The sequence below is a fragment of the Phalacrocorax carbo genome, chromosome 16 (assembly GCF_963921805.1).
Source record: "Phalacrocorax carbo chromosome 16, bPhaCar2.1, whole genome shotgun sequence".
Taxonomy (NCBI): Eukaryota; Metazoa; Chordata; class Aves; order Suliformes; family Phalacrocoracidae; genus Phalacrocorax; species Phalacrocorax carbo.
This window is the reverse complement of record NC_087528.1, coordinates 12,096,051-12,114,872: the sequence shown is the minus strand read 5'-3', so window position 1 is coordinate 12,114,872 and position 18,822 is coordinate 12,096,051. Positions and strand designations below refer to the sequence as shown.

The following is an 18,822-nucleotide window of genomic DNA, read 5'->3' as shown; positions in this document are numbered from 1 at the left end:
GTTGGGGAGCTGTGGCCAAATTTCCTGGTTCCTTGGGGCAGTAATGGAAGCAGAGCTATGGCTGTTTGTATCCCTGGTCCTTTTAGGCTGAGCAGTTTTAATACAGATTTTTAAATGTTTTGACTCTTTGCTGGGTTGGTTGCATTATCAGGCCTTTTGCATTTTGAGTAACCCTTGCTCTGAATGTGCAAATCCTTTCAATATCTGTTTCTGCTGTGACATTAACTCTCAAGTGGCCAATTTACTCCTGCATCAGGAAAACTTACAGGAAAATGTCTTGGGCTGAGGCAGTGATGTCCTGTGCGCCAGGTGTGCTGGCTTCTGCCCCTTGATCTGGGCTGGAGCATCACTTTGAGGTTTGCAGTGCTCAGATCCCCGTTAAGACATGCCCTCTTTTTGAGCTGGGGGGCTTTGGTTTTAAGGAAACACAAAAGCATTGATGAGACCAAGCTCTTGGGGACTGGGATGCTGATTTTGGTGTCTTGTAAAGCATAAGCTTGACCTGCAGCTGTTCATAACAGCCCGTTGAGGTTAGCAGACTGGACAGGTTGGAGGTAAGCACCGTGGCGTGGGGTAGAGAGAGGAGAAAGGTCTTCTTGCAAAGTAGCACAACCCCCGCAGTGGTCGGAGGAAAGCTGCTGCTGAGATCTGTACCAGATAAGAGGGAAACCACAAGGCCAGAGCCTAAGTGGATAAATTGTTCCCAAGTGGATTCCCCTCGGACTCTAAATAAACACCGACACTTAATGAGCACCTCGAGCTCGGCTCGAGTGGGGCAGAGGGGGGGCTGGTGGCTGTGTGCTTTCTCCGGTAACCCAGAGGTTGTCGGGTGAGCTCTCCTGTTAGCTCCTGCCTTCGGATGGCATCTGGCTGAAACACGGGATGCAAACAATTCATTTCAATTTACAACCTTAGGAGGCTGGATTTGGATGGTGCAATTAAATAAAGCAAGCTGGCAACAGGCTGGTATCATCTCCCAAGCTGAAATAAAGAGTTCACTTGTTGACCTTTCCTTTCTCAAAAAAATAAATTAATTATGCTCTTTCCAGGCTGAAGTTTATCTGCAAAATTCCTGTGTAATACCTGTTTTGCAGAAAAAAAAATCTCCTGGTCAAATCGCACAGCTACTGAAGAAAAGGGAGCTCTTGCTAGATCACCTAGAACATGCCTGCGAGCACCAGTGCTTCACTTGCTGGGGCCTGACTGTGGGTGCAATATGCTGGTGGTTTCAGTGCGGGACAGGAGAGCCTGGCACATGCTCTGCCCGTGTCCTTCCCAGCCCCCAGGTGAGGTCCACCTGGAGCTCTCATCCCACCTGCAGAGATGGTTCCTCCAGTCCTTGTTGAGGCAGACTCATGTTGTAGACTGTGAGACTGAAGTCCTCATCTCCAGACAGCTTTCAGAGGGGCTCTAGATGGAAGACTCCACTCCGGTCTCTGTTGAAGACCGGCCAACATCCCCTCCCAGCACACTGGCTGGAGGAAGCAAGGGCCATTTGCAGCCCATTTCCAGGCACTCTGAGTACAACCGCGTGTGCTGCACCAGGGCTAGGCTTGTTTTATGATTTGCATCCTGTATTGAGAAAGACTGCTTTTGTCTTGGGATAAAATGCCTTGGGTGAGAGGCTGCCACAAATCTCAAAGTTTCGATGCAACACAACAGGCCCACAGGTTTCTCATCCATCCTCGTAGCCTGTTGATAGACAGTCAGCTGCCTGGTGGCTTTGAAGGAGCTATTACAGGTCACTGGAGATGTCCCCGGGGTTCAAGGCAGGAATACACAAATCAGTAGGACCTCGCTGGCTGGGAGCAGCTGTTTGCCACGTGTGCGGGCTAGCAATGGGGAGCTCTCCACTGCTCAGAGATTGTTAAAATCTGGCTCATAATCTGAACATCTCATAGCTGTAAATCTCCCAGGAATAAGTCTTGCTCTTGCCCCTCTAATGCTTCCTGCGGGGCCAGAAATACCATGTGGACAGCCAGGAAATACCTCGTGAGACTTTGGTGCTCCAGTCCAGTCTGGAATAAATAAATGTGGAAGCAGTTATGAAAATATCTCCCGCCTCCCTGAAATTAATAAAAACATGCATCGGACCACAGTCAGACAGGTTCACGGCACAGGTTAAGTCACGAGTAGTGTCTGTCGCTGTTGGAACCAGCTCCCATGGCATGAGGGGCTGGAGGGACGGACAGGCAGCCACCATGTCTGATTTGCAGCAGCTGCTCTCCAATGGGATCTTGTGCTATTGGGAAGAGCTTTGGTCTCACAGCTCTGGAGGAAACTGTGAGTGTTGACAAAGTAACTGGTCTGATGGGACATGTTCTTTCCTCTTTCCTCTTTTGGGTTTGATCTATGAGCAGCTCAGGACTTTCTCCCTGTATCTGTTCTCAAAACCACCTGCCAGAGACCAGATACTGGTTGTTGGCTTTGCCAAGCTGTCTGCTGCCCAGTTGTGACGGCCAGTGTTTGAGCTGGCTACGGGTGCTGCTGGACAGCTGGTCTACCATGGACACACCTGGTTTACCCCTCCTGTGTGGTGGGGTGAGGGCAATCCCCAAAACACATTCATAGGCTGGATCCATCAAGCTCTGCTGTTTAGCATTCTGCTACCCACTCCCTAGCATCTGCTGAAAGTTCACCCTTCCCGCTGGCGGGCCTGCCGATGCCCATCGCTCTTGGGGAAGTCTGATGCAGGGAGGTGAACCTCGTCCCGAAGGCAGGAGGGAGCATTGTGGGTTGGCACTGCCGCGCTCAGCACCTGAAAGTCCACCGGCAGGACAAGCATCTACTGCCCCGTCTCTACAGGCTTGGTTTTGAGCTTGGTTTGGCCAGTGGAAATATCTTCAGGGAATTTAGCCGCAAAACCCCATCAACTTTGACCAAACATGTCTCCCATTTTTCAGTGACTTAGAAACTTGGCCAAGCTTGAGCAGTTCTTCTTAAAGACAGCAAAAGACACATCCCTCCCAGGAAGCAATGTTTTTCTTTTTAAGCCTTGGCTTGAAATATAAGGGCAATAGATTTTCTTTAAGGAAAGAAATCCCCAAATTTGTTAACGTTGGCACAACAGTGTATTTTTCGCTAGCCTTGTTTCTCATTAGCAGCTGAATCATTTTAGCAGGAACTTTTCCAGAAATATTCAGCCTGAGTCAGACACTCGGTCTCAAACATTTCGGCCCAAAGAGTGAGTTTGGCATTTTTTTACGTAAAAGAAAGTGAGGGTCTTACCATTGGAAATCTCAGGCAGGCATAAACATTACTGTTACCAACTTGGGTTTCAGTATTGCAGAGCGTTGTTATACTTTGCAGAACCAAAGTTGACAGGGAGATATCTCCAGGGCAATCCCAGTCCCTGGGGCATTAAGGGATCTGGGAACTGGGCAAAGTAGGAAGTGAAGGGCACTTGCATGTGCAGCATCCCCAGGGGGGTCCCGAGTCACTCTGATGCCATCTTGTCTAGAGCTTTTCAGCAAAATTGCCATTCCTCGGGTTTTTCATGCATGGAAAACTCTTCTGCTCCCCAAACCCTTTTTGTGCCACTGGAAAGATTTCCTCAATGTGTTTCTCCCCAGGGCCCCTCTCTCTTGCTTCACCTACATTTGCAGTTTGGCCTTTCCTTGCTTTCAGGCATGTTCCTCGTGGGTGGAAAGGGGCAAAAGCCGTTTGGCCTTAAGGGGAGCAGGTTGGAGTGCAAGGGGCTGCCCAAAAAAGACCTCAGCTCCAGCAGCGGGCGTCTCTGGGATGCAAGGATGGGGCTTTCCTTCCCCCCTCCCCCACTGCACGCTCGCTTTGGCTGCAAGCTAGGTTTGTGACTCCAGTTTCTTGGGCAATGCCAGCTATGGCTGCGTATTTTGTGGTGCGTCCGCACACTTTCCTCCGCCTTTTTGCTCCAACTGTCAGGAAAACCCAGGGCCTGGCACAGATCCTGCGTCTCCCTCTCGCAGCCACAACACCTCGATGGCTTTCCCCCTCGGTGGATTAGCTCGAGCAAACCAAACCAATTTCCGATCCTCCTCCTTACTCAGACTTAACAGCGCACACAAACGAATTCTCCTGAGCAAATGTTTTTGTTTCGTGTTGGCCAACTGGGTCTGTGGTGGGTGGCACCGATCCACACGGGCGGCGCGGGGCCGCCTGCCCTCCAAGCAGAGCTGGGTCCGGCCACTCAGGCCCGATGGCTCCAAGCTCCTGGGGCCCCATGCCGTGGCTGCACTGTGCAGGACTTCACTGCCTCCACGGCCATGTTCGTCCATGCTTTGCCATATTGCTGCAGCAAGCATGGACAGAAACCCGCCCCCCAGCTCGGGCAGCGCCCGTTCCCCCCAGAGGACATCCCTGCAGGGTCACACCGCCCGTGATCGCTCGCTGGGCCCAGCCCCGGCAGCCCACCGCACCGCAGCCCGCGCTGGAGCCGAGGGGTCCGCCGGCGTGCGGCAGCGTGGGCGCTCGTCCAGCAGCTCCAGATTCATGCCCAGCTGCTCCAAAACCTCAAACCGGCTGGCAGCAGGCTTGAAGGGGCGTGATGCTGTAGGGGACCAGGGACACCCTCCCGCTGTCTCCATAGGGGCTTTCTCTTTACCTCCCATTCCAGCAAGCAGAGAGGTCTCCACTGGCTCTGGCTGCCCCATCTCCATTGTCCCTTCTCTTTGCTTTAAGGGTGGCTGTTTCCTTGACCAATATGGCCCTCAAAAAGAATATCCCTGAAGATCCCTGATCTGGGATCAAAGCCCCTCCCCAGATGGGTGCAGGCAGGGTGTGCCTCTCGGAGGCCGGGATGATGCATGTGAGGTTTGCTCCTGCAGAAGAGAAATAATGTCTTAGGCTGTGCTAGCAATTTTTGGCAAAAAAAAATACCCCACAACTTATCTGGGAAAACGACAATTTTAAGGAGACTGAGGCTATTCATAAATTCAAGTTTAGAGATTACTTTCAGCCCCTGGCTTCTTCTATCCCCCCCTTTTCCTTCCCCCCTCCCCTGAATTATTGTTTGCAAAAATTAAAACAAAATGTTTTGGGGTTTTCGTTTGTATAAAAAGCAACTTGCATTTTGAAAATTGCCAAAATATAAGTTTTGGAAGGGTGGGGTCTTTTGAAAGGGCAGCATTGTCATTTCTGAATGAAAACCATGGAGAGGAATGCGTCCTGGGAGCTGCAGGGCGCTGGGATGCGGAGCCCAGGGGACACGGCGGCAGCACAAAAGACCGCAACCACAGCTCCCACCGCACAGCTCCAGCCCGCGCCTCCCATTCACGTACCTCCTTTCGTCCTCCCAAATGGAAAATCCTGCCCGCCTTGACCTTCTTTGGCAGATTCATTTGACCAAGTCACTGTTTTTAATGCAGGCACGCTTCTGCTGTAGTGTCTTCAGCTGGCTCCAAACCACAGCTTTCCTCTTTTCTGCTCCGACCTTCTCCAGGTTTCTGAACATCTGCATTTAAGTGATATCTGGTTATTCGTATTGGAGCCTGGCAGCCCAGGTAGAGACTGTTTGATGAAGGCCTGTACATCTGTGTGTAATAAAGTCAGCGAACAAGAGGCTTGTGAGGTCCTTGGCAAAACAGGAGAAAGAAGAGAGCAGGAGGCAGCGGCACTGAGCTTGGTCAAGCAACTGGAGCCAAAAGCTTTCACTGGAGAGGCCTCAGCACCTGGCAGGTGTTTTGCCCATAGCTGGGTCTGCAGCCTGTGCAGGGGTGTCTTCTCCACCGGGTGAAAAGCAAAGCATGGGGAACGTAGGTGATACCAATATTGGGAGGTGATTTTTATTACAGCCAGCGAAGGCATTCATAGAAAGAAAAGATGTGTTGCTAAAGAGCCTCTTAGTTAAAGAGCAGGGAAATTCAAACCAAGAAACACTAGCTGGAAATTAAAGCCAGGCCAATTCATGTTAGGAACGAGGCAAAATGCTTTAGCACAGCAGGGGATTAACCTTCAGGCCGAGGGAGAGGGTGGGCGGGAGCTGTGTTTCCTGAGCTCCTCTGTCCAGGGAAAATGTGGCCGGGTGAGCCACACGCCCTGCCCGCGGCACCGGGGGACCGCACACAGATTCAGAGCTGGGATGCAAAAGTATCATGACCTGCTGCTGGGTCCCTGTCAGTCCTACCGGCCGGGTCCCAGCAATAGCAGTGTGCCCAGGCATTGCCCACACTCAGCATCTCTGGGCCCCCACCGCTGGTTTTCTCTGAAGCTGTAGCACCAGCATGATGGATCCCATCACAACGTGTTCCAGCCTCGTCTCCAGCAAGGACTTTCTGACGCCTGGATGGGTCATTTATTTCATTGCCCTAATTCTTCCATCCTTATGCGCTATTGTCAGGAAAAAAATAGGATGGCTATGTTCCTTCAATCAGATCAAGCCTCTCCCATTGGGCATCTGCAAACACAGCAGGCTACAGACGGAGCTGCCAGCTAGCCCTGGCCATTGGCCAGTGGCGCACAGCGCTGGCACCGGGGCCCAGGCATGCAGGGTGAGCACAGGAGACAGTAACCTCAGTTAAAACCACTCTCTTTGGGTCAGTTTGGCCCCTTCTGTCTGCACAGACAGGTGGATGGGGAGGGGGTGGGTGATGGAAAGTCACCCGTGTGCGCGGGGTGAGGAGGCAGTCGGTGCCCAGCAAATCTCCTCAGTGCTCTGGGAGTGCAGGTGGAGGGAGGGGACAGAGCCAAGGCTAGAAGACAAAGCCAAAAAGGAGCTGAGAAGTCACGGTGGAGGGGTAAACGCCACTCCCAGGCTGCTTGTGGTGCTTGCGGGGAGCTTGCAGGGAGGCCAAGTGCAAGGACGCTGGGCATGGAGAGGGGCTGAACCAGTCCACACCTCCTTCCTCCTGGGAGGGTTTATACCCTGAGGCATACACAATCTTTAGGGTGTTTGCTCTGGATGAGGACAGGGATGGTGGTGTTGGGGAGCTCCTTGCAGCTCCTTGTGAGGTTCAGCTTCTTCCCTTCTCCAGACACTGGATTTTCCCGTCCCTGGAAGAGCAAAGTACGATTGTTGCCAGGACCAGGGCTGCGAGCAGCTCTGTACACTCCACTTATTCCCCCACGTTCCCACACAGCTCTGCCGTGGTGGGACCAGCTGAAATATTTGCAAAGACCTTGATAAAGTCCCAGGAGTTCTGCTTTCCTGGCTTTGCAAAAACATTTCTGCTTATCAAGCAACCCGAAGAAATGCGACGATTTTCACTCAGCCTTCGGGTGTCCTCAGCTTTGAATTTTAAAAAGGGACTTGCCAGTGCAGTCTTGCAAAATACTTGAGCACTGAGTCCAGCTCTCCCAAAATACAAGGTTTTGGAGGAGGTGAGTTTTCATGTTTTTGGAAAACATGCATTTCTGCCAGCTTCAAGGAAGAACTAGGTCTTCTGTGAGGCCACCCCCCGGAGAAATGTCTCCTCACATTGGTCAACAGGGACTAAACCCTGTGGTTTGTAGCACCAAAGGCAGAGCTGCTAGTGAGTCTCAAGGCTTTGAAAGGTGGAGATGTGCCTTTAGGGTCCCAGGTTACAGCAGGGATGACAGACCCTCAGCCTGAGGGACTTAAATCTTTTTTTCCTCTGCTTGAGCTAAGTCCTGAGGCCGTGCCATTGATACAGGCTTTGCTTTGGTGGTCAGCTGTAGCCAAGAGGACATCTGTCCTGTAGCAGCCCCCGGGCGCCCCCCAGCCGGTCCACGCTGGGCAGAAGGGTCTGCCCTGATGGAGGAACCAGCCCTCAGCCCTGTGCCTCCTGCACGCCCGGGGAAAGGGTTTAAATCTCAGCACCTCAGTCGCCCCTCTGTAAAACAAGGATTGGGACTTTAAAAACGTCACCTCCTTCCCGAAAGCTTAGCTCAGGCGTCCTGCAACCGCCTCTAATGCCCTGTTTGTCCAGCGCCGGCTGCGGCGGAGCCATCGTGCTGGCAGGGGCTGCTCGGCGCTGTGAGAAAAGGGGAATACCGTAGCTGAGCGGCTGCTGGGGCGCTCGTAGCAAAGCACAACGTGCTCTTCCCGACGTTAAGATGGGAGGAGAAAAACCTACAAAGGGGGGATGCACAAAGCACCTGGTTCGTGCTCCTGTGCTTCTTTTAGATGCAAAAAGGCTGTTTAAGTGCACTTGCAGCATCAGCAAATGTGTGCATGGGACGGGCCAGATCTAAAAACCAGCAATTCCCTCTCCATGCAGGAGCTGTGTCTCCAGTCTCCGTGATGGTCACCTCCTATTTCAGGAGATGACAAATGCACCCACAGGCTGGTGGGCTCATCTAAGGAGAGGCAAACTGCAGTTCAAAGTCGTGGCCTCGCTCGGCGTCAGGAATCTCACTTGCTCACGGCTGGCAAACCGCTCTCGGGCCGCTCTTCTCACCATAGCGTGTTGGTGGCTGCTTCTCCTGGGTTGCCAGCGTTTGGTGGGGATGTGAGGCTGGGCCTCACCACGCCGGCCAGAGGAATTCGGGTTGCAAAGCACAGGGAGAGCAGTCTCCATCCCACTGGTCAGACGTGTCTGGAGTAATTTGCTCTCCCCTTTGCTTTCACGTTGTGCATTAGTTGGGGATGGTTCCTGACAAATGATCTAGAACTGCACTGTAATTTTATGGGTTGAAATTTGATAATTAAGCAAATATAGCATGTCTTTGTCTTGGGCAAGCACCATAAGGTAAACAGGAAGGAATGAGGGATTAAGATGTCTCTGCTCTAAAGGAAGGTGACAAGCCCAGAGCCGTGACACCTTCGTGCTGAGCCGAGAGGCCCAGCTGTGGGTTGGCATTGCACAGATGCATTGTTCGGGGGTGAAGAGCAAATAAAAGCAAAGGGAAAAGAAAACAAGCTATAAAATTCTCGGCAAAGCACAGAGCCCCAGCAACTGCCTCTTGATGTTCCCGTGACAGCTCTGGGGAGAGGCAGACAAGGGGTCGAGCTTTTGAAGTCCTTAAGTTGTCCTTTGCAAAGGCCCCCTGTTAAAATAGTCCCTGTGTTGACATTAGGCTGCATATGGTGGAGAAATTGGACATCTCCCGGCAGGTTCAGTCGCAACATATGCAATCAAAGCAGAGGGGGACTTTTTGGTATTTGACTAACTGGGCGTCAGGCTGGCCCTGTCCCAGCAGTGGGATGAGAGATGCGGAGGCAGAGGTGAGGTTTTATCAGCATGTTCAGGGCTGCAGATGCGTAACAGCCTTGTGATACAGGTACCAAGCATGGGAAGGAAAGCTGGGGTAGAAGCTGGCTAGGAAGGTCTTGAACTTATATTCAGAGCTCAAATACACACGTATGTCGGGACTGGTGAGAGTGGGAATGCTGGGGAGGTCGGGGGGGTGATGGAAATGCCCTTTCCCCCAGGAGCAGACAGAGGGGCTCCCAGGGGGTTGGGAATCAGCAGGTTTTGCAGCAGTTTGGGGGGGTCTTTGCACTGAGCAGTAGGATGATATGAAGCAGCACAGTGCAAGGGTGGATGAGAAGGGAGGCGAGCAGTGCTCACACGGGGCGAAGCTCTTGCGACAAAGCTGGAGGAGCAGCCGGGGGGGTTGTGCGTTGCCATTTCCTACCCACAGATGGGCTCCCTGCCCTCCCAGCCCTGCCTGCACCCATTCGCATGAAGAGTGGGGAGAGGCAAAAGGCATGTTTGTTGCAAGTCATCATGGTGAAACAAGGTCTCGGTGATCTTAGCTTCCCCTCCAAAAAGCTGGACTCACCACATAGCACTGGTTAGGGAGGGATGTGGGTCAGCAGTTGGCTTCCCATAGCCAGAGGAGCCACCAGAGCATCCCACCCTGTGACAGCCCTGCTGTGGCAGGCCACCCCGGCCAGGACCGTGAGGGTCCCCAGCCCATGCACACAGGGTCCCCCGGGGTTGGCGCCTCCATGGCCGGGTGCAGATGCTGATGGTCTCCGCTCTTTGCCTCTCACAGCCTGCAACTGCAACCTGCACGCCCGGCGGTGCCGCTTCAACATGGAGCTCTACAAGCTGTCGGGGCGCAAGAGCGGCGGCGTCTGCCTGAACTGCCGGCACAACACTGCGGGGCGGCACTGCCACTACTGCAAGGAGGGCTTCTACCGGGACCTCAGCAAGCCCATCTCCCACCGCAAGGCCTGCAAAGGTACTGGGTGGGGGGTGGGACAGCAGGGACTGCACAGCTCCTTCTTCTCCAGCCCCTCCCTGCCGCTCCTGCTTCCACAGCTCTTGCTCTTGCCAAACTCCTCCTGCTCCTCCTTCTCCCAAACCAAGCCCTTGAAATGACTTTTCTTGCCCCCACATTCCCTACCATCTCCTCTCCTTGGTCTCTCCGGCCTCCTGGTGGGGATGAAGCCACCAAAATACTCCACTGCTGAGGGTGACTTTAAATTATTTCAGGTTTTATCACTTATAAATCATGCTTCACCTGCTCTGATAGCCACAGCTAACTTGGTCATCATGTACGTAAGGGCAGAGTTGCACTAAATCCCAGGTGTAGGGTTAGCTGTAGCCTCGGTGCATTAGCCTCCTCCAAACACTCGTCTCCTGCCCCCACCCTCCACCCTCACCCCCAGCGCTGCCGGGGCACAGGCAGGGCTTAACCCCCACACAAAACATTTCACTTCTCGGGAGGAGGTGAGAACAGTGAAATGGGAAACAGTTTTATTTTGAGCTCAGCAAACAGAGTTTTTTTGAGGTTTCCTCTTCTCCTGCAGTGGATGTGAAGGTGAGCGGGGAGCCGCAAAAACAGCAAATCCTGCAAATGAACTTTTTTAACTCTCAGCTGTCTGCTCTAAGAGTTATAAATCCTGAACCTGAGGTGTAGCAAAAGGAACCAAGCAAATATTCAAAAGCCAGAATAGAAGATGATGGGGTTTCCCACAGAAAGCTTCAGCTCTTTTCTCTCTACAGACTCATTTTAACAAGAAACGGAAAGCTTTTTGGCCCGAGCTGGGTATTTTTGGCTGGAAAGCTTTGGGTCTTCAGTATTTTCAATTTTTTAATGAAAACGCTTCTTCATGATGTTGTTTTTTTTCTTTTTCTCACTGAAAACAGACACTCTTTGCCAAAGCAGAAAAAGAAATCGCTTCTTTAGACGGCCCTACTCCCCCTTTTTTCACCTTGTAAAAACTATTTCAATGAGACATTTTCGACCCGCCCTGCGCTGAGGCTGCTAACAAGCTACAGCTTCAGCCCAAGCGCAGGCTGGTGGGTTGCGAACCCAGCCCATGGTTCTGGGCGGGGGGAGAGGAGCAGCTGTTTCGGGGCCCAGGGAGCCAGAAGGCAGGGGTGCAGGGGGCAGCCGAGCCACTTCCACCCCAGCCCCAACACCCAGCGCCCCGGCCGGACCCCCCGCTCCGGAGCTGCCGTGCCGCCGCGCCTCGCCCCCCGGTCCCGAGCGGATATGTGTCGTAATAAAGTTCATGTTTCTGCTTTCATGGCTGGGTCGCAGCCGAAGTACAGTGCATTAGGTTGAGGCAAACAAAGGGTAATTGTGAAGGCGTGGGCTCTCCTCGAGTGGGGCCAGGCAGCGATGCAGGCGGGCATCCATCACCCCCGGGCAGCAGCGTGCTCGCAGAGGCATTTCATGGTGTCCAGATTCTCATTTACCTTCCTGCTCCCCAGAAAGGGTTTTGGGGCGCTGGGGCAGTGGGGGGAATTCCCACCTCTCCCCGAGCACACTGAACTCCTTCCCAGGGATCTGGTTTATCTTGGCTGCCTCCCCAGCATGGGGGGTCCTGGGGATGTGGTGGGATTTGGGGGAGAAGAGTGCTCTCTCCCAGCCATGGGGTCACTGGGCATCCATAGGGATCCCAGCCCTCTGGGATCAGCATGGGGAGCATGGAGCAGGGAGGGGATGCTCAGCTGGAGGGTAGGGCGGATCCCATCCCCTGGCCATCCATCCCCACCCCATCCATCCCCAGCTTTTCCAACCCGGGTCAAGGCAGCCCCTGCCCTGTGCTGGCGGTGATGTCCGTGCTTAACCCTCTCTGTCTCAGTGACCCCTGCATTTCCCAGGACCTTCCTTGCTCCTGCTTTTTCCAGCTCTCCTCCCAGGCCAGGCAGCCTGCTCCCCCTCTCCTACCCATTTATCCTTGCTGTCCCCTGGCCCCTCGCCCTTGCTAACCTCTCTGTGGCTGATATCGTGGTGGTTTTACCCAAAAAGCACAGCCGGGTGGCTGGTGGGAAACCTCAGAGCCATGGTGTGCCTCGGTTTCCCCAAGCCCGCAGCCGGGAAGATGTGCGCTGGCCTTTGTGAGGTTCCCCGCAATGTTTTAAGGCTGAATTTCCCAGTCATTCACTATTAGATGCTCTTTGCAATTGTCCTTCTCTCATCCCCCGCCTTCTCGAACGGCTCCTGCTCTTGAAATGTGAGATCGCCAAATTTAAATACTTCTCCAACCCCCCGTGGTTTATAACAAAAATGTGGCTATTGGAGCTAACAGATACAAAGGTATGTAATAAATATGCTGGGGCATGAACAGCTCCCCGACTCGCAGGCTATTAGCACAATTTCACAGTAGTTGGAATGGTTTATTGTTGGCATAATCCATCGTCCTATACAAAAGCGGGCAAAATGAAGTTTCCTACAGCAAAGGCATTCCTTTGAAACCCCATTTTCCTGCGCTCTGTTTATGACACAGGGGATTTTATGTTCCCTCTAATTTTCTTCCCTGGTTCAGGGACTGTTCTGAAATAATTGTTGAAAACAGGCATTTTAAAAAAATAAACCCTGCCATCTAACAACCTCAGCATTTCTCCATTGATAACAGTATTAATTTACAATCTCACCAAGCCATCTGCCAATGGGCAAAGCTCTCCCAGAGTCTCATCTTGGCCGAATGTGTTTAGAATTAAAAAATTAACCATCCTGTAGCATCCGCCATCTCCCTCACAACCGCCCGACGTCTCATCTCACCCAGCAGATAGTGTTTTCTCTATAAGACTCGATTCTTTCAACCATCTCATTGCTCCATTCATGTCCTACATGTAAAACATTTAAGTAAATACATACCATAGAGCCCCGGTGCCTTTGAGCCGACGGCGCTGCCGAGGAAGCAGGCAGCACACTTAACCACCCTGGCAAGCGTGCGTGAGCTCGGGCAAACTCACAGCAAACGCTCCATGAAAGCTGCTGAAGAGATTTTTGTATTAATTCAACTTCATTAATTCAGCCCAACAGGCGCATCCAGCTAAACTGCCTTTCCTCTCACTCGTGTTTCTCACCTCTCACTCCATCCTATGCACGAGGTTATATGTACCTCAATTCATAACGCAGCTAACGTCAGAAAATTGTAGAGGCAGGAGTTGTATTATTTTCAGTGCTTGGTTGGGGTATTTATGCAAAAAATACCACAACGCTGAAATGTTTGCACGACGTCTACTGTTTTTTTTAAACTTGGAGAAGAAGAAAACGCTGCAAACTTTTGCACGTGTTTTGGGGCACGGTGTGAGGCTCAGGCAGCAAGGGGTGAGCAGAAAGTGGAGATGGGCAGTGCCCTCCTGCCCAGGCGGAGGGCTGCCTGGTTTTCTAATAGCCAATTCTATAATAATTTTTAATTAAAAGATTTTTCTAATGATCTGAAGCTGTTTTAGCAGGACAGGTGAAGGCAAAAGGAGTTGGGCTTTAAGGATGTCTTTTACCCTGATGGCTAAAAGCGATGCAGCCATGCCTCGTTCCTTGCCTGTGCGTTTGCTTCCAGTTAGTTTCTTGCAAAAACAATACAACCAAGAAAGTAGTCAGTGATCAGAGATGCCCTGTCGCAGAGCCACGCAACAGGCAGGGGATGGCATGAAGTCTGCAAACCACATGCAAAGGAATCGATGACAGATGGAGCAGGGCTATTGCATGAAGTGGCAACCCTGGGTGCGCGCCAGCGCCTGCCAGGCTGGAGCTGGGAGCTGAAGGAGGGCTGTGACTGCTGCGGGTGGGTGGTCAGGCAAACCCAGGGACACCAGTTACTCAAGCACGGGCTTGGGCTCCTGCGGAGTTTTGAGGTCAGACCGCACAACTGATCTCTGCGTGGCCGCGGACGGGGGCTCTGGGGCTGGAGGAGTCCGACGGTAGCGGCGGGCTGCTGCCATGGGGGGTGGATGGGCTCACCCCGGCAGGCGCCAGAGTAGGATGCCCTTTGCTCTGGCAGATACATCAAACCCCTGGGTCCTGCGCGCACCCTGTAGGTGTGTGGGATGTCCTGAGAAACTACAAAAACCCAGACATAAGACATTTTGCACATTCATCTTTTAAAACTCAGAACAAGGGTGAATTGTTCCTCCTTTCTCGCTGATTTTTGTGACAGCCTGAAGAGCTCCCCAAGCGCTGAAGCCCTTCTTCCCATTCCTTCTGCTTTCCCTCTGCTCCAAATGATGTTGCAAGTGAAATTCCACATCTGGGTCCTGCAAACCTCCGTCCACTCCACTCGTCATGGGTTGCTGTAAATCAGGGCCCTGGTGTTAGTTCTTTTGATTAAATTCACTCCTGATATTTGCCAGATTATTGGCACTAATGTAATTCTATTGGAACAGAGAGCCTGCAGGATTTTATAGCCTGGCTGTAAAAGAGCTCTGCACTTTGGGGAAAGGATTTACACACTTTTTGATGAAAAGATGACAAATGATACACGTTATGAATGCACTTGTGCTGAGGCTGCCAGTGTAAACCCCGTGTGGAGGGGCAGGATTTGGCACCTGGAGAGGTCACATTCGTTAGGACTCAGTGTTTTGGTAAAAAATGGTATTGCCTGCCTCCCCCACGCTGTTGGAGCCCCATGCCCATGCCGAGCCTGGCAGACTTTTCCATCTGTGTTGGATGATTATTTAATGGCTTGTGTAAAAATAAAAAAGCACTCCCAGCGTACCTGCCCATCCCTTTGCAGACCCGCAAAGGCTCAAGACTTTGACATTTGCTTTTTGGAGACAGTTAGGGTTCAAGCAGGGAGAGGGTGAGTGCCACCCTGCAGGCTCAGCCTCCGGTCCTTGACTTAATGGGTGTAGATGCAGGTTTTCTTCCCACCCAGCTGCAGGCATTGAGTGTGGAGGGGAGTAACGCAGCTGAACCGCTTTGGCTCCTTGTGCTGCCTGGAGAGGAGAGCAGAGCCCCTGGTGACAGGGACAGTGGGACGAGTCCCCCGTCTCTCTCCACTGACTATAGAGGGAGCTGCGTGACCAGCTTAGAGCAGAGAGCTCATTTCCACAAGGCTGAAGCTAGGGGAGATGAAGCGCTTCCTGCTGCCCGGAGCCCCACTGAGAAGTTGGGGGGCAGGAGGCAGCCAGAGTAACACCCACATTAGACGGCAGAGGCTGGGGACAGGCTGGCTGCCACCAACTTACTGGTGTCCCACCATCGGTGTCCCACAGGCCATGACCCAATGTAGGACAGGACGATCAGCCTGTCCGTGGTGCATCTCTGCAGGTTTCAGCTGTGGTCAGCATCCCTCCGGCCTCGGACATGTCCCCTGCCACCACAGACCCCAGTCCACAGCTAAGTGGTGTTAGGCAAGCTCACAGCTAACACAACCCAAAGACATAGGGATGGCCTGGCTGAAACCCCTAAACCAGCGCTGCCACCAGTGGTGGCTCCTGTCCCCAGCCTTTCCCTGTCCATAGCGAGTATCCCGATTGGGTGGGTCCCACTGGCTCCCTCCCGTCGCTGCAGGGACCCCGTTACTGCTGGGCATCAGTGCAGGAGATCTACCTTTGGTGTCCACCTTAGGAAGATGTGAAGTGCATCCTAAGAGATGCTCCTCATTCCGGAGCAAGTGTACATCGACGCCCATCTCTAGTCCAGCTCATCTGTGGTTTCACAAGGCCAAGGCAATACTTTCTATCAGTTTCCCCCAGGGAGTTGTCTTTAATCATCAAGCTTCCTTCCCTTCCTTTTCTCCTTTTCTTCCTCCTTGCAAACCAGCTGGAGCTACTGTTTAGATGAGAGATGAGCCAACTCATAGCGCTGGCAGGGTCTGGATTGAATTCTTGTATCAAGGCTTGGTCACCTCTGAGAAATCACATCGCTGGAGAAAGTCCAAACTTTCAAGGCATTGATCTGCCTAACACAGACCTTATTTTCTGCACAGGACATGTTCTTCTACTGCTGCAAGAACAATTTTCTAGCTCTGTTTCTATACTGCATTTGTTAGTGCCTATGCCTCAGTCACCCCCTTCCCCAAGGCCCCATAATTCTTTGTATCGATATTATTCTAAGTGCTGAGCACTGATTTATGGCTGTTACATCTAAAACTTGTCATCAGCAACCCCCAGGCACACACAAACCAGTCGGAGGAAGTTTATAGAAATGCAGCTTGAAGCTGTCCCACACACATGGGTCACTGCATGGAAGCGTCCTGGGGCAGCGCAGGAGGCTTGAGCGCGACTGCCACCAAGGGCCACCACCTCCATGGCACCTCCATGGCCCAGGGCAGAGCCGCACGATTCCCAGCTCGGGCTGGAAGGGTCCCAAAGCGAAGAAGGCGCATGATTATTACAGAAACTCTTAAACAGTTCTGAGTTTGTAGCGTGTAAACATGGAAAAGGAGTGAGGTTTTTGTTTGGTGAAGGCTTGAGCTCAACCCAGCACATCTACCTGGCCATGCCAGCTTTTAAACATCCATGATTTTAATGACATGTGAGCAGCTATGTCAAATTAAGCAGCTGCTTCTGTGCGAGCCAGAGTAGGAAGAGTTTGCTGCGTCGCAGCAGTGGAATATTCCTGCGGCAAACCCAGTGACGGAGACACCTTCTAATTGTTTCAAGCCAGCCTCCACCCTGCTCCCCCTTCCACGTGTGACTTCCAGTTCCAAGGACTTCCTAATTAAGGCTGATGTATGCGAGCCATCAGCGAGGGACAAACCGAGCGTTGGAGCCGCGCACAGCCCTTTCCCCCAGCCCAGGGCCGCTCCACCGCCTCCACGCAGCGCACGGGGACAGTGCTGTGCACCAGGGCACACATCTAGGGGCCACAAATACCGTGTTCCCATTTCACGTGTGCAGCCACTGGTGATCTGAACTGGTTGTACTTTTTGCTCCTCTGCGTATCTCCCCCTGGAAGCGCTTAGTTCTCCATTTCGGTGCAAATTGACTGGGATGAGGGTAGAGTCCTGCCATCTGGTCTTCCCAGAAATTCATCAGCGACCTTCTCCTCTCTCTGCCTTACGACCGGGGCCACCTCCCAGCACACAGCAGCATTTAAATAGCTATCTGCTTTCAGTGGAATATATTTTAGGCAGTCTGGGATTGAAACCTGGATGCTTGGAAAGAGCACAGGGATGGTAGGAGACCCCCCTGAGGGCTGGCAGAGCACCAACGGGCATCACCGCAGGCAAGGAGGCTCTGCCATCGACATCCCAGATGAAGTGCACGTGCCAGGGGGTCTGTGGTCCGCTACAGTCGCCAGGCGTTGGCTTAGAAGGTCATTAACCAAAACAAGAAAAAAGAAAACAAAAATATAAAAAAAAGAGGAAAGAAAGAAGAAAGAGAGAGGGTTTTTTGTGCCTGGTGATAAGATCAGAGTAGAATCACCTCCATGCCAAAAATTTCCTTAAGCTGCAGCTGTCTTCAAGCTCCAGGGAAGTCAATAATTTCACATATTGCTCCCACCCAGGCACGTTTTGCTGCACGATTCAACTCCCCTGCAAGCCTGGACTCTCCCGCCAGGCTGGGCAGATGCTGTGCACCCCAGCCCCAAGCGGGGGGGCGGCTTCCTTAGCCTGGGCCCTCCTTTCTCCTCCAAAAAGCCGCGTCGGCACTTCCAGAGCCCTTTTCAGCAAAGCTCCCCTCTCTTCTAGGGTCGTCTTTCGGACCTTGCTGAATCGGTAGGCTAACTTGCGTTTAAAGGCAAATCTGAAACAGACCCGGTTTAGGGAAGGGGAGGTGTGGAAGGGGCTTTGACACGTCTTCAAACAGGTTGGGAAGACGTCTGGACATAAAGAAGACAGCATGTCACCAGGCGGGGTGACCTGCGGCACAAACCCCGGCGCCCAGCTCTGATGTGCCCGCTCAGCCTCCCCAGCCCAGTCGAGAGCACCCACTGCCGCGGGAGACACGCCTGGGCCCCCCGCGGTGCCCCACGTGCCATGCTCCTGCAGACACTCTCCCACAAAAGCACCCACTGGTTGCTTCTTCCACCCAAAGGAGTAAAACCAGGACCCAAAGAGCCATCTCCCAGGAGAACCATGTGTGCGGGTTTAAAGACGCATCTCTGCTGCAACGGGAGACCTTAATCACTTTTAGCACTGGAGGGAGGAACAGCCCCGCAAAAGGATGAGCTGAAAAAGCACGCAGAGAGCCCCCAGAAAGGGTAAAAGTCATGGCAGAAGCTGCCGTGTGGAGCTTGCAGAGGTCAGGGCGAGACGCTGAGCTGACTCTGGGGAGCGAAGACGTGCGATGGAGGAGGCTCCGCCAGAGACCCTCTGAAGGACCTTGAGCTCTCCATTGCAGCCTAGAAACCTTTCCCCCAGCACCCTCAGAGGGGTGAAATAGCTCACGGCTGAGTCCCAAACCCCTGTTAGACATCTGCCGGCTCCAGCTTACTGGAAAACTTAGACAGTGCTGTTTCCCTGACAGAAGCGTTGCATTTCTGAAAAATCCCACCCTTGCAGTGATGGTGCCTGAGAGGAGTTTTACTGGCTGAAGTTGGGGCCGACCACATTCAAAACTGTTTGGGCTTGGTTTTTCAGCAGAAATACATCCGTTAGCAATCCCGAAGTGCAGGCGTGGACTGTGGCTTTTCAGAAGTGTCAGGGTGTGACACAATAGAGGGGAATTTGCACCCTATTAAAAAAAAAACAAAACAGACCAAACCCCAGATCTCCATCACAAGTCTCAGACTAAGAACAAAAGTTGCTAAATTCATTTGCCTAGCCAGACCTTCGCGCATCTCCGAGGCTAGAGGAAAGAAAAGGCATAA

At 52.6% G+C, this 18,822-nt stretch overlaps 1 protein-coding gene across 1 annotated transcript in view; it reads left to right on the top strand.

Moving 5' to 3' along the window:
* The window catches only part of NTN1 (netrin 1), a 108,658-nt gene that overhangs the window by 44,969 nt on the left and 44,867 nt on the right, over positions 1-18,822 (top strand). The window contains exon 2 of the mRNA XM_064467264.1: positions 9,877-10,065. Coding sequence (XP_064323334.1) covers positions 9,877-10,065 — 189 coding nt within the window. The remainder of the gene's footprint in view (positions 1-9,876; positions 10,066-18,822) is intronic.